At 33.9% G+C, this 15,418-nt stretch overlaps 1 protein-coding gene across 1 annotated transcript; it reads left to right on the top strand.

Annotated features, from left to right (window-relative positions):
- Positions 1-7,462: 7,462 nt before the first annotated feature.
- Positions 7,463-11,242, top strand: LOC114268091 (putative protein phosphatase 2C 23). Its single transcript, XM_028209196.2, has 4 exons — positions 7,463-9,344; positions 9,427-9,540; positions 10,537-10,801; positions 10,909-11,242. The coding sequence occupies exons 1-4, from the start codon at positions 7,749-7,751 to the stop codon at positions 11,022-11,024; spliced, it is 2,091 nt and encodes a 696-aa protein (XP_028064997.2). The 5' UTR covers positions 7,463-7,748; the 3' UTR covers positions 11,025-11,242.
- The last annotated feature ends 4,176 nt before the right edge of the window (positions 11,243-15,418 follow it).

Raw genomic sequence — 15,418 nt, 5'->3', positions numbered from 1 at the left:
AAATGGTTGAGAGCTCTAAACTAAAAGCTCTAGTATGTGTGCGGGTCCCACATGATATGATGTTTTAGCTTGTATTTTTTTTTTTTTTTGATTTTCAAGCTCACTAGAGCTGGTTTAAAACTCAAAATTTAGGGGGTGTATCATTGTTGATTTTATTATTATAAATATTTTTTGAAGTCTTAACAACTTAGTGATGTGAATATTCACAAGAACTCTCTCGATTCTTATTTACTTGAAATGGTGATCCATAAATATATGGGTCCCTATTACTTTCATGATTAATATATCTATCAGACAAAAGATTATGTCTAGAGTATCAAATAAATTTGACAGTGTAAATGTTCATATCATGAAACATGAACATTCATATTGTCAACGTGAACATTCATGCAAGTTTCATCTTATTATTATTAGAAGTATTTTGATAACTATGCTATCCATAAGACTTATTAGAATATAAAAAAATAATTTAAATTAAGTGAAACATAGGTAAGCGCAGAGTGATTTATAAATAAATACCCTTCCCCCCCCCCCTATTTTGAAAATAAATTCTGTCACAATTTCGATGCTAAAAAATGATGCAACTTGGAGCAATTTATTGTAATTTAAAAACTAATAATTCAAATGCACAAATCAAAAGTATTCCTTACCTAATTTTCAGAAATCAACTTTTTTTTAATTTATTTAAACTTAGGAGTTGTTTGGAATGATTTAAATGAGTATATTTTTTTACTTTTTATGAAAAAATATAGAAAAAATATGACCCAAAATAATAATAATAAAAAAGTGTATTATTGTAATTCACTCCAAACAATCTCTGAGCAGAAGCCAGATAAACTCCACCAAACTATCCCAGTATCCAAAACACTTGTTTGTATTTGTAAAAATTAAGAAAAGCGTTAGATAAATTAAAAAAATTTACTTTTACTAAGTGATATGTCACGCAAAAATGTAACTTAAAATTTTCAAATATAATTGTTTTTGTAATAATATAATGAATATCACATCTAAAAATATCATGAATTTATAAAACAATAGACGTAAAAATAAATACATTAGTTGAGTTTTAAAAAACTAATTATAAATATTAATAATTATAATTATATAATTTTTTTTGGCATCTATTGGAATGTAATATTTGAGACATCTAAATATATCTTTAATGATGTGATAAGAAAATAAAATCTCACACAATATGTGACAAATCAAAAAATATATTACCTATCATTTTATATCATTGTAAATAAAATGGTGAGAAATTTTATTCAGTTTGTTTGATTTGGATTTTCAGGATTCACTTTTTAAAATATTATTTTATTTTTTTTCGTTTTTTTTTGTTTTTACTATTTTTTTAATATTTTAAGGATTTTTTAATTTTTAGATACATCGAATATAAATATACTTATAAAGTATAATATTTGTGAAAAGAAATCTTTAAAAAATTTACTAAATACCAAAAATAAATAAAAAAATCAGTACATTTTTTATATTTTTGTATATTTATTAATTTTTAGAAATATTTTTTTTTATAAATATATTACTTTTTAGATATATCTAAGTAAGGTGAATCTAAAAAAGTAAAAAAAAATACTTAAAATTTAAAAAATGTTTACTAAAAATAAAAAATAAAAAAAACTTAATTTTAAAAAAATTAAAACAAAACACATTGATTAAGTTTCAAATTTTTTCATATTGTAATTATACTAAAAACATATGAGTGAAAGAAAAATTATTAATTGATCCTAGGATATCTTGGTCAATCACAAAGCATCAATTACAATAGAAAAATATTATAATTCTTAAATTTTTTATCAAATAAATGATCAAATATCTTACATAAACGTACGATTCACAAAATTATGGATCTCATACTTATGTGATACTTGTAATCATTTATTTAATAAAAAAAGTTGGTGCCTGTGTTTGGCAAGTGGGTTTGCAGGTTTTTTTGGCTATTTTAGTCACAAAAAACAAAATAGGCTATTTTAGCCATAACAAACAAAACATCACATCCAATCCATAATTATTACATTCTTCTCTCACAAAAAAACTCAAAAAAGCCAAAAAGCCAAAAAGCCCTTCTTAAACCAAGCTTTTAAGCCCAGGCTAAAATATTCAAAAAAGTCAAAAAACCAAAAAGTCAACCCACTTCCCAAACGGAGGCTTAGGGCTGGTTTGGGATATCCTAAAAAAGTACACTTTTTGACTTATTGGTGGGTTTGGGTTGGGTTTGATGTGATGTATTAGAGAGGTGATGTGATTTAAATAAGATGATGTGACTTAAATAAGATAGTGACTTTTTGACTTTTTGACTTATTTAGTACATGCCAAACTAGCCCTTAATATAACCCATCATAATATCTGTGTAATGTAGTTCCGGCACCAACCAATAATTTCTCTGAATGGAGAGAGAGACTTGTCAGAGACAAAGAGGTTGGGCAGTTCCAGGTGTCAGTCAACCCTTGCTTTATCACAAACACCTCATACACTTGAATGAAAAATGCTTGGGAGCACTAATTAGTGCTCCCACTAATTAGGTGGCAGTGGATCTCGCCATTAATGATGTGATATTTTAGTCTTGGAGTTGTGTTTTTTTTTTTTCTTTTACTTTTTTAACGTATTAATGCTATTAGTGGTGATGTTTTTAGTGGGATGAATCATTGTTGCACTTGAATTGATCCAACGGTGATCATGACACACTTTTCAATGCATATTTATGGGGCTTTGGTGTTTTGACTCTTGGAGATGGTTACCTTAATTTATTGACCAACAAAGTTATGCCCAACTCTCTTCCCTAGCGCGTGCTTCACATCATTACTTACTTCACACAATTTATTTTAAGAACATTTACACACGAGGATTAATTTATAACTTACACTCGGTGGTGTTTAGCAAGTTATTTTGTGGTTAAAATAGTCACAAAAGATAAAATAGACTATTTTAGTTACAATAATTTAAACATCATATCCAATCCACAATTATTACACTCTTCTCTCATAAAAAAATAAAAAAGTCAAAAAATATTTTCCAAATCAAGCTTTTTAGCACAAGTTAAAAAAGTCAAAAGCCAAAAAGACAACCCACTTTCCAAACGGAGGCTAAGTCTTAACTAAGATTTTTTAAATCTTCAAATACTATTAAAGTTTTAACAGTCGGAATTATCCTTCAAATAATGATTGTTCATCATTTTGATTGTCTATAAAGAAATATGATAATTTAATATTTATTTTGATTTTTAAAATTTTAAAATATCAGCTGTTAAATTGAAAAAACGTAAAAAGAAAATTGTGCAAAAAAAAAAACTATAAAAAAAGCTGATTTTTTTTTTTGTGCAAAACTAAATATTTTGTGTCTATAAAAAAGAGCATGATGGTGGAATATTAATTTGCAAAATTGAAAACAAAAAAAAAACCGATGATATTCTCGGTTTTATTGGATAATTAAATTAAATTAATAAGTAGAATGACAAAAACGTTTTATCATACTTTGTTTTTTTCCCCCTTAATTAGTGAAAAAATTATCTGAAATATTATCATGCAAAATTAATAATATTCTTAATTTTAAAGATTAGAAAAAAACTGATAATATTCTTAATTTTACTAAATATGACTTATTAATTCAAAAAATCTTACATAGAATCTAAGCTATCATAACATTTGTAAATAAGACCTTTTAGTAATTAACTCTTTATTTTAAGGAAAATATCAAATCAATATAGTTTTACAAAAATATTGACAAATTAATAATTTTTTTATAAATATTTATAATTAAAATTGTAATTTTTTTTATTGTATGTATTTCTTTTCTCTGACATCCCCTGGGTGTCTTTTTGGTTTTTTTTTTAAAAATTTTTGAAAAGACAAAATAAATTAAAATAATTTATAAGATAAAATATTACATTAAATCTACAATTATTTTATTTTTTCTTTTATAAATATCACATCTAGATATAAAAAAATTCAACTATCCTTTTAAACAAATTTTTTTAACCTATTACAATAATTAAAAATTAAAATAAACAACTTCTCAAACAAGGGATAATACTCTCATATGCAAATCGTAATCGTACCATAGCTACTCCCCTGTTGCTACCCTACCCTTTCCTTAACCTTCTTGGAATGATAAAATGAATCAAACTAGTTGAATTGAATTGTATTCATTTCATTAAAAATTTGTTTGAAATCAAACTAGTTGAATTGAATTGTATTCATTTCATTAAAAATTTGTTTGATATCAAATTGTTATATATGTAAGGTAAATTTAAAAATATTTTAAAGGATAAATTACTACTATAGTCCTTATACTTTGGTTATTGTGTCATTTTAATCTCTATAATTTAATTGACTAGATTTTGATTCTGAATTTAAGATTTTGTCCCAAATTAGTGGGTGTTTGGGAAGTTGTTATTTTAGTAGATTTTTTTAGTTTTTTATTATTTTAGGAGATTAAAATTTTTGTGTTTGAAAAGATAATTGGATTTTTTTATAGTTGGATGTGATGTTTGTGAGAGAAAAAGTAAAATGATTATGGATTTGATGTGACATTTTTAATGATTTTTTTTTAATTTTTTAACCAATTTTGTCTTTTAGTGTTTTTTTAGCCAAAAAAAAAAACAAAAAATACTTCCCAAACATATAATTGATTATAACTTTTAGCATTTTCTAATAAAATATACGTACAGAAGTGTCATATTTCATATTGTTAATTGCAAAATTATAAATTTAATAAATTAGTTAGGAAAAATTAGTCAACTTATAAACTGAGTTATAAATATTTCTCAAATTAATGTAAGATAAACTCATTCCAGACTCCCACAATCATAATGTTGTAGGATTGAGTAAGTGACAATAGCTGGATTCGAAAATGCGTGTTTTATCTATAATTGACTTAGAGCATCAGCATCAGCGTTATCAAAATAATAAAAAGGTAAAATATAGCAAGTAAATCACAAAATTGTTCCTCCATCAGGCTCAACAATTTTTTTGTAAATTAATTTTTTTGTTAAATTTGTTATAGTACCTCAACAACTTTGTTGAGATATTGTTCATTAGCTACATGATTTTTTGTTATATTTTTCTGAAAACGAAACTAGGCCAAAATCTTTAAACTGGTTGTCCACCCGGATGCCCCCTCGGATATCCCACCGGATGTCCCGTGAGTGCCTGTAGCAGAAGAAGAAAAAATGCCGAAAATTAGTCTAGGCGGTCGACCGGCCAGTCAATCGGCCGGTCAACCGATCAACGGCAATTTTTTATTTTTATTTTTTGTATTTTTTAAGAATTGTTTGATGGCACCTCATCAATTTAATAAAAAAATAAAGAATAACAGATACAATAAGAAATTAATATTTTAATAAGATTGAGTTAGAATAGAGAATCTGATTTAGTGAGTAATAAAAAGTTGACTAGCTAAAATAACAAAAGTGAATTTTGGATTATAATTTGACTCAAAATTTGTTGAGACTGATGTGAATGCTCTTAAGCAACAAAATCATATTAAAAAATTATATAAAAAGTATGGATAGATAATAATCAATTTGTTTGGTTTTAGTTTTTTGAAAATATTTTTCAGAAAATTATATTTTTTTATTTTTTACTGCATTTTTAAAAATATTTTAAGCAATTTTTAAAATTTTTAGACACACCTAACATAAATACACTTAAAAAACATAATTTTTGTAAAAAAATTATTTAAAAATTTCACTAAATACCAAAAATATAAAAAAATGAAAATTCAATATATATTTTTTGTGTTTATTAATTTTTTTAAAATAGTTTTTCACAAATATTTTACGTTTTTAGATATATCTAAGTAAGGTACATCTAAAAAAGTAAAAAAAAAATTGCTTAAAATTTAAAAAATATTCACTAAAAACAAAAAAAATACGAAACATAAAAAACTTAATTTTCAAAAAACTGAATTCAGAAAACTAAAACTAAACACACCGAATATTATGCAAATATGAATTGATTCTAAGAACATGCTCAACAATAATGTTTGAAAACTCTAATGCAACTCTAATGATGTGGAGAATACCTATGTGAATATGGGGTCTACACTCCTCTCTCTATCTCTTTCTACTCTTCCTCTCTTCTACCTTACTAAAACTCCATTGAAAACTCTCAAATTAGAGTTATGTATCATTACTCTAATTCAAATTTGGTCAATTATTACACCGGAGTAAAAATGTTACATGATACAAATAACTAATAGACATATAATGAAATTACATGATTGGAAAAATCAATCAATTTGTTTGGCTTTCATTTTCAGAAAACACTTTTTAAATTTTTTTTTGTATTTTTTTGTTTTTAATTTTTTTTAAGCAATTTTTTTTTTAATATTTAGACACACCTAACATAAATACACTTAAAAAGTATAATATTTGTGATTTTTTAAAAAAATTTACAAAATATCAAAAATATGAAAATTCAATATATTTTTCATATTTTTGTGTATTTATTAATTTTTTAAAATAGTTTTTCACAAATATTGTACTATTTAGATACATCTAAGGAAGATGCATCTAAAAAAGTAAAAAAAAAAAAAAAATCTTAAAATTTTAAAATATTTGCTAAAAAAAAACACAAAAAAAAAAATTCAATTTTCAAAAAATTAAAACCAAACATATTATTTTTTAGTTACAATTGTCTTATCACATATACATATGGGTAAAACACAAAAAATCATTAGATGATATCACTGCTGCATTGAATTTTTATATGGGTCTTGTTAATAAGGTCATGTTTGGAAACATGTTTTTTTTAGTAATTTTTTGACTTTTTAGTTAAAATATGATATAATAAAAATTAGTATGTTTGGGATGACTTTTTGACTTTTTATGAAAAGATATGTAAAAAGTAGAGAGAAAAGAAAATCTTTGACTTTTTGGTATAAGTTGTTAGCTTTTTGACTTTTTTAATAACTTTTTAATTTTTTGACAAAAAAAGTCACTTGCCAAACGAGGCCTAAGTATCCTAAGGCACAAGTAAAAGAAATAAATAATAATAATAAATTAAAGAATATGAGATAATTTTTTATTATTATTTTAAATTTTTATTGAAATTAGTACACTCTTTAATAATTTTACATATTTCAAGACATATTATACATACCATATTTGTTGGCATTAACCATTTTATATATAGGTTTTGCTTGGAAAATTGTTAATTTTTTAGTTTTAGCCTGAGCTAAAAAATCTTATTTGGATTATACTTTTTAGTTTTTTTAACTTTTTAAGAAAAAAAATAAAATAATTATTATTCAGATGTGAGATTTTATCTTATTATTTTTTTAATTTAATTTATATTATTTATTTATTTATTTTTGACTATTTTAACATGATAAACGAGGGCACATATACATATATACGGAGAGTGTATCTCACGCACAATGTTCGAGTTTACCAATGACAGTTTAATACAAACCCAAACCCAATGTGTTTTAATTTTTTTAATTTTTTTAAAATTTTTTTTGTTTCTTAAAACTAACTTCGTCAACGTCGCGCACGCACATATTTCTTTTTCTATTTTTTTTTGAAAAAAAAATTGCTGAAAAAAAATTGCTAAAGTTGATTTATCAAAACATCTGCCCAAAAGTCAACGCGTCGTCTCTCCCTCTACTCCTTCACCCCTTCTTCCTGTCTTCTTCTCGCTCTGTCTCTCTCTCTCTCTGCCATGAAATTTCAGATATAGGGCATAGAACAACACTGCGATTTTCTGTGTAATTTGTGATTTTTTTTTTTTTTGATGGGTAACGGGTTGGGGAAGATCAGCGTCTGCTTCACCGGCAATGATGGAGTTCGCCGGAGAAAAGACATGTCCATCGTCATTTCCGACCCAATCGACGATCTGGGTCACTCCTTCTGCTACGTCAGACCCGACCCGAATCATATATCTTCCTCCAAAGTCCACTCGGAGGAGACCACAACTTTCCGATCAATCTCCGGCGCCTCCGTCAGCGCCAACACTTCAACCCCTCTCTCCACAGCCTTCGTCGATCTCTACAGCTACAACAGCATCGATCGAGCCTCGGCTTTCGAGAGCTCGACCTCCTTCGCTTCCATTCCTCTCCAACCAATTCCTCGGAATTCGATGTGTTCCGGTCCCTTACCGGCGACGAATTCGTGGGGAATTCCGGTTTCGGGTCCGATCGAAAGAGGGTTTTTGTCGGGGCCGATTGAGAGAGGGTTCTTCTCGGGTCCAATCGAAAAGGGTTGTTCAGATCAGTTCCAGAGGAGTTACTCTCATGGTGGTTTTGCTTTCCGATCCAGATCGAGAAAAGGGTCGTTGATTCGAGTTCTACAGAGAGCGATATCGAAGACGATTTCTAGAGGGCAAAACTCCATTGTCGCGCCGATTAAAAGCGTTATTTCTATGAAAGAACAGGATTGGATTGTTGGGTCTGAGAAGCAAAATGAACTCACAGTCAGTAGTGTGAATAATCTGAGCAGTGATGGTAGCTTAGACGATGATGATTCGCTGGAGAGTCAGAATCTTCAATGGGCACAAGGGAGAGCTGGGGAGGATCGAGTTCATGTGGTTGTTTCGGAGAAACATGGATGGGTTTTCGTTGGAATTTATGATGGATTCAACGGCCCTGATGCGCCTGATTATCTTCTCTCGAATCTGTACTCTGCTGTTCATAAGGAGCTCAAGGGTTTGTTATGGGATGACAAGAACGAGTCTTCCAATTCTGGTTCCTCTGTTCCTTCTGAAAACTCTAACCCAGAAATGGAATATGGATTTTCAAGGGAAGCCTGTTCGCGGTGCGTCGATCAAGAGAATTATCCTTGTGGAGGTGGCGATTTGAATTGCGAATCGAATTCGAAGAAAAATAGGGGAAAGAATGCCAAGAGTATGTTCAAAGGGGCGGCGAAGAAATGGGAGGAGAATCAGAGGAGGTGGAGGTGCGAATGGGATCGCGAGAGGTTAGAGCTTGATCGGAGATTGAAAGAACAGTTGAATCGAAATGGGTCGAATGGTTCGGGGCAAATCAATCACTCTGATGTGTTGAAAGCTCTGTCTCAAGCATTGAGGAAAACAGAGGAGGCCTATTTGGATATTGCAGACAAGATGCTCGACGAAAATCCGGAGTTGGCATTGATGGGTTCTTGTGTTCTTGTAATGCTAATGAAGGGTGAGGATGTTTATGCGATGAATGTAGGCGATAGTCGAGCAGTGTTGGCTCAGAAAGCAGAGCCAGATCTTTGGCGACAAGACTTGGAGAGAATCAAAGAAGAAACACTGCATGATCTTGAAGTACATGATGGTGATCGATCCAACACAACGCCCAATTTAAGTGCTTTTCAGCTCACCATGGATCATAGCACCTCTGTGGAGGGGGTACTACTTTGTTGCAGGAATTTACTCTGTTTTTACTCTGTTTCATGGATTGTTTGATATATTGTATTATGTTGCATTTCAGGAAGTACAAAGAATAAAGAGTGAGCACCCGGATGATGCTTGTGCAATGATGAATGATCGCGTGAAGGGTTCGTTGAAGGTCACTCGAGCTTTCGGGGCTGGCTTTCTTAAGCAGGTACATTATTAGATTCTCCTCTTTTTTAAAAAATAGATTTGAACCCATTTAAGAATAGAAATTGGTGGAAAATGTAAAGTTGTTTTGAATCACTTTGATGCTTGAGGAAAGTAGATTCCTCAAATGGTTGTGAAAAATTCTGAGGGTTGACTATAAAAGGAGATTGATATTTTGTTGGGAACAAAGATTATAATCCACAAAAACAGAGGAAAAGAACTTGCCTTCCTATTTTGGGAGGCATCTTTTATAGTATAGGCTTGTGGTCAACATTCCAGTGATGTTTCAGTTTTCTACAAAGCGAACACACTACAGAATTAATATGATATACACTTCAAGAAAAAGCATGAATAAGCTCCTATACATATATTTTGGTTATGTTGGGTGCAGCTTATTGGAGTTTCTTATAGTTTATAAGACAGAAATTGCTTAAATATGATGAAAAAACTGAAATATCTGAAAGTTGAGGAGAAATGCTTTAAACTTCTACTTTCTAATTATCTATTTTCAAATTGAGAAATGCTTCACATCTGTTGATTAGCTTAGCTCTAATACACTACTGAATTTGGTGGAGGGTATAAAATTTTCATGTTTTGACTTCTGCTAAATTTTTGGAGTGAAAGTATCCACTCAAGATGGCATCTGGTTAGCAATCAAAAACAAAAACAAAAACAAAAACAAAAACAAAAAAAGATGGCAACTAGTTGTCCATATTAGTTTTTTAGTATTACGACCAACTGAAAGGTTTTCTTGTGGGATGGAATTTCATGAAACAAGTAAAGCTTTCACTTTGCTATCTCCTTGACTGGGTTGATCATAATGTTGTAGTTTATGGCAGCCATTTAACAACCATCACACAAACGATCTTATCTCCTTACAATTCTCGATGCATAAAGAAGATTTCCCTTTTGCGAATGTAGTGGGTAAACTGCAACAATTTTGGATAATGCTGGTTCTATATTTTCCCTTGACACTTTCGCATTACTTCTGTTTTTGCAGCCTAAATGGAATGATGCTCTTCTTGAGATGTTTAGAATTGACTACATTGGAACTTCCCCGTACATCTCTTGTCTCCCAACTCTTTACCATCACAGATTGGGGCCACGAGACAGGTTTCTGATTTTATCATCTGATGGGCTTTATCAATACTTCACAAATGAAGAAGCCGTTTCTGAGGTTGAACTTTTCGTCGAATGGTCACCTGAGGGAGACCCCGCTCAACATCTAGTTGAGGAACTTCTGTTTCGTGCTGCAAAGAAAGCCGGTAAATTCACATGTCAATGATAAAACTTTATTAATCTTTTTAATACTCTCTTCTTCTTATTTGATAGGAAAACTGAATGGTATTTACATTGTTTTGTTGAATTCTAGGTATGGACTTTCATGAGTTGCTCGAAATACCACAAGGTGATCGGCGTCGTTACCATGATGATGTTTCGATCATTGTTATTTCTTTGGAAGGGAGGATATGGAGATCATGTGTATAGTTTAGCCACAAGAGATATAGAGGACATTTGCAAAAGGCGAAAAACATTCGGGGCATCCATTTTTGAGTTTTTATCCTTCTCACCTTTGTGCAAAATGTACTGGGTGGTGGGGATTGTAAAGGCGTAAAAGCTGCATCATCTTGACCTTAAACTGCAATAGAAAATTGTAATTTTTCTAATAAAAGACATTCCTAGAAGATAAAATTTTGTTTACACAATTTTTGGGTTATATATTTGATTTATTTATTTTGTTCTTACTTGGTTTGGAAATAGTGAATGAGGAAGTCTAGAATATGAAGCCGAGAACTTCAATTTTTGTTCTGATTTTAGCTACAACTTCATATTGGAGTTGAATAATAGTAACAAGACAATAGCAAAAGTGAGTCAACTATTCCAATCTTGAGCGTTAAGAAACAAGGCAATTCTTGAAAATTCTTTGCACCACTATTTAATGAGAGTTCCCTTTTTTGGATTTTAGTACTATTTTGTTCCTACGAAGTGAGGATACACTGACTCAAAACAAGTACTTTTTTTTTATTTTTTTATTTAATTTGAAAGTGTAGGACAATTCATTTTGGGTATTGTTGACAGTTTAAGGTCTCGTTTGGGATGTTACCTTTTTAGTCAATTAGTCAAAAAGTTATTAAATTAGTCAATTAGCGAATTAGTCATACTAAAAAGTCAACAATTACGGCTTCTCTCTACTTTTTGCACAGCTTTTCGTAATTAGTCAAAAAGTCATCTCAAACATAAAAAATTTTTTTACTTACTTTTTTAGTCAATTAGCCAAAAAATTACTAAATTAACATGTTCCCAAACGAGGCCTAAATTTGCATTAACATTTTTTTGGTACATAGAAATTTTCTTCTTTCATCTCACCTTTGCATTATGATAATGCCCCGTACAAAAACAAGAGGCCACGGATGAACTACGTATGTTACTCTTTTGTGTGTCCTATCCTTTTGTGGGTCAGGACTCTCTTTAATTCCGAATACTCACAAATTATAGAAAATTATTAGATATTTTTATAGAATTACGTATGTCAACCTCTTGTGAGTCAAGACCCTCTATATCTTAGAACAATCGCATTATGAAATATTATTACATGCTTTTAGAGTTCCATTTGACATTGTCTATGTAGTACTTTTGGCTAATTAGAAATTACAACACAAAATGGGTTTTTTTTTTTTTTTATTTATTTTTTTATATTTTAAATCTTGTAATTACCAAACAAGTGGTACTCAATTTTTTCCAACAATAAATTTTTTACTATGTGATTAATTTGGAGTGTCATGTTGTATTTCAAGACCATTGAATAATTATAACCCACTATCACTAGTTTATTTAAATTTTTAAAATGCATTAATTTCAGAATTTGATCTAATGATATGAATATTTTAAAACAGAAAATAAAAATTGAGAATAAGAAGATACCATAACCCTTTGTTGGGGTTACCCAATTGATCATCAATCTTCTAACTTCTAACCAATTTTGAATTTGGGTAGTAAATGCAATGCAAGTGGGGGGTGGTGTAGGTATCAGACTCACTTGAAATAAAAACTTCTCAATTTGTCATTAAATTTGGAACAATATTTTTACGTACACTGTGTTAAATTTATTAGCCTACTATCCCCACAACATTTCTGATGATACAACATGTTCCAGACGGAACGGGTCGGATTGATTCACGCTTCCTAAACCGGTGTCTAAAGTACCAAGCCCACAGAGAGACCTGCACAAGAGTCTAACGGGGAACGGGGAGTCCCCCAGCGAACCCTCCGACGAGCAAGTTAGAAAGAGAGATAGAATGTAGAGATAGATTAGTGATAGAAAGCTTAACCTTTTCCTTATCTTCAATGCCTGCTTATATCCTCTGCTAATCATTTCGTTGTCCCTTCCGACCTGTCACCTTGGCCGAAAGTCTATACTCTAGCTTACATTGTTCATGGTGAAGTCGTTCTATCCCGATGGGGAGGGGTTACCGCAATAAATGCTGTAAGGAACTCCATTAATGACTGATGTGCAGTGCAATAACTTTGCAGGATCTTTGTTTGCTTATGTGGCTTGTCCTCCTCTTGCCACGTGTTTAGATGTCATTGGTTCTTAATACCACGTTGAGCTCCAGTAATGTTGGGCTTTAGTATTTGAATTATGTATTGGGCCCTAAGTGGTGGGCTATATCCTTTATGGGCTTACCCATGTCAGTAGTCCTCCATTCCCAAGTGCAGTTTTAGTCCAATGAAGGGAATAACGAAGAAAATGAGGGTTGTGAGAAACCGGCGAGGCGAAGACCGACCGAGAGGTGGGCCGACGGCGAGGGGTGTCCGAGCGAGGGAGCCGACCGTGAGGAGGGCCGATCGCGAAGGGTGTCTGAGTGGAGGGACCGACTGTGAGGAGGGCCGACCACGAAGGGTGACCGAGTGGAGGGACCGACCATGAGGAGGGCCGACCGCGAAAGGTGACTGAGTGGATGGACCGACCGTGAGGAGGGCCGAACGCGAAGGGTGACAGAGTGGAGGGAGAAGTGGCGGTGTGCGGGCTCGAGGAGTGACAGGGCACGTGATGATTTGAAGTGGAAAAGACAGGGTAGGGGAATGGGGCAGTGGATCGTGGTCGTACACGTGGCGGAATCCCGTAATGGGAGAGGTTAGGCATCGTTAAAGAAACGAAGGGGTAGGTTAACATAGGGCGTTGAAAAGGCAGTTTTGGCAAATTTTTGAAAATTTTCAAACTAGCAACATTTAATCGTGACCCTTGGAATACAGGCAAGCCTTGGGCTTTTGGTGTTATCCGCTTTACCTATCTTTTTTCAAAAAACCCAAACGTTCCAAAAGTAAACTGTTTTGTTTCCAGTGATACACCTCTGCAACATTTTGTGAACTACCTTGTACCAGCCTCTGAAGCCATACGCAGGCATACCAGAGAGATGGCTCGAGAGGATGTGCCTACCATGACACTAGATGCGTTGGGGGATGACGACGTGGTGGACCTGGCAGAGCAGTACAGGATGGAGAAGCGAGCAGGGAGTGGGGAGGAGCCGGTAGGGCGACCCCGTTCGTCCACGCTGATAGCGGCTGCGAAGCCGATCAGTCAGGTAGAGCTAGATCACTGGCACACGAAGGCCGACAAGTCATCCTTGATCGCGGAAGAGTTGGAGGGCATGCGCGAGAAGTATCAGATTTCCGCGAAAATAGAGTTAAAACTACCAACATCAAAGGAGAGGCCATCCGATGCTCGACCGAGGGAGTTTGCCCTCTACGAAGAGGCGTTAAAGGGGGGGTTGAGGTTGTCGCTTCCCTGGATAGTAGTGGAGGTGTTGAATTGACTAGAGGTGGCTCCGGGCCAACTGATGCCCAATGCGTGGAAGATTGTATTGGCCTGTGCAAACGTGTGGCCGTGGGCGAACGAGGGGGCTGCAATGACGGTGGACGATTTTTTTGCATGTTACAAGGCTTCGGGACAGCAAGAGACTTGGGTCACTTTACAAGCGGCGGTAGGGAAGGGTCTGGTGGCGCGGTTGCCATCGGCAGTGAAGGGGTGGAGGCCACGGTGGTTCTATGTGTTAGCCAACGGGAGAGTGGGAGTGCGCACAGTATGGAGGGTGCCAACCAAGTCAGTGGAGCCAAGGTTGGAGGCGGAGGCGGAGGCAGAGGAAATGGTGAAGAAGGTGAAGCCATGAAGGGAGAATGAGGGGGCCAAGTGTGATGACCTTGTTCAACCCTCAGCTTTATTTGCCTCGGGGCTGGGACTGCAACCGACCGGTGGGGACCTCGCGCTAGCAGAATTGGAGGCGAGGAGGAGGGCGCATGAGGTGGAGGATAGGACGAATTTTGCCAAGGCTGATAAGTACAAAGAGTCACAGCTAGGCCGTCCGTCGAAACCGATCGATAGGGAAAGGATCCGACTGTACCCCAAGCCGCTGGAGGAAAAGGATTTGGGCAGTTTTGAGCCACGACCGCCCCTAGTTGATCCATTGAAGGAAAGAGGCAACAAGGAGGTGGAGGCTGTGTTGAAAAGTAAGAAGAAGAAGACGGTGGACAAGGGTGAGGAGGGGCCAGCGTTGAAGAAGATGAAGGAGGGGGTGGCAGAGGTCGCCCCAGAGGTGGAGCTGGAGGAGACAAGGGGTGGGGTGGGGAATGCCATGGGCCCCGAAACACAAGTGGAAGGTGGGGCGACTGGCCCTGAGCAAGAGGCAGAGTAACAGCCCAAGGGGGTCCTCTGCTCCAAGGAGAAGGAGAGAGGGCCAGGTTGAAGACCGCCATTTACCACGCTCCAGTAGTGTCCAGGCGACTGGAGGGAGAAGGAAGCGAAGCCAGGACTGCTGTCGATCGGCTCTTGGGGGTAGTGGAGGACACGACTGTGCGTTCGATGGCAAGCTCCACAGAGGCCGAAC

Source organism: Camellia sinensis, chromosome 3 (assembly GCF_055761805.1).
Source record: "Camellia sinensis isolate YWXY chromosome 3, ASM5576180v1, whole genome shotgun sequence".
NCBI lineage: Eukaryota > Viridiplantae > Streptophyta > Magnoliopsida > Ericales > Theaceae > Camellia > Camellia sinensis.
This window is presented reverse-complemented; position numbering and strand designations above follow the sequence as displayed.

Bases quoted from the DNA above. Each gene is read 5' to 3' on its own strand.
- LOC114268091 (XM_028209196.2), top strand. From the start codon at position 7,749: ATGGGTAACGGGTTGGGGAAGATCAGCGTCTGCTTCACCGGCAATGAT. The intron at 9,345-9,426 runs GTACTACTTTGT...GTTGCATTTCAG, and splicing joins ATAGCACCTCTGTGGAGGGG to GAAGTACAAAGAATAAAGAG. The intron at 10,802-10,908 runs GTAAATTCACAT...GTTGAATTCTAG, and splicing joins TCGTGCTGCAAAGAAAGCCG to GTATGGACTTTCATGAGTTG.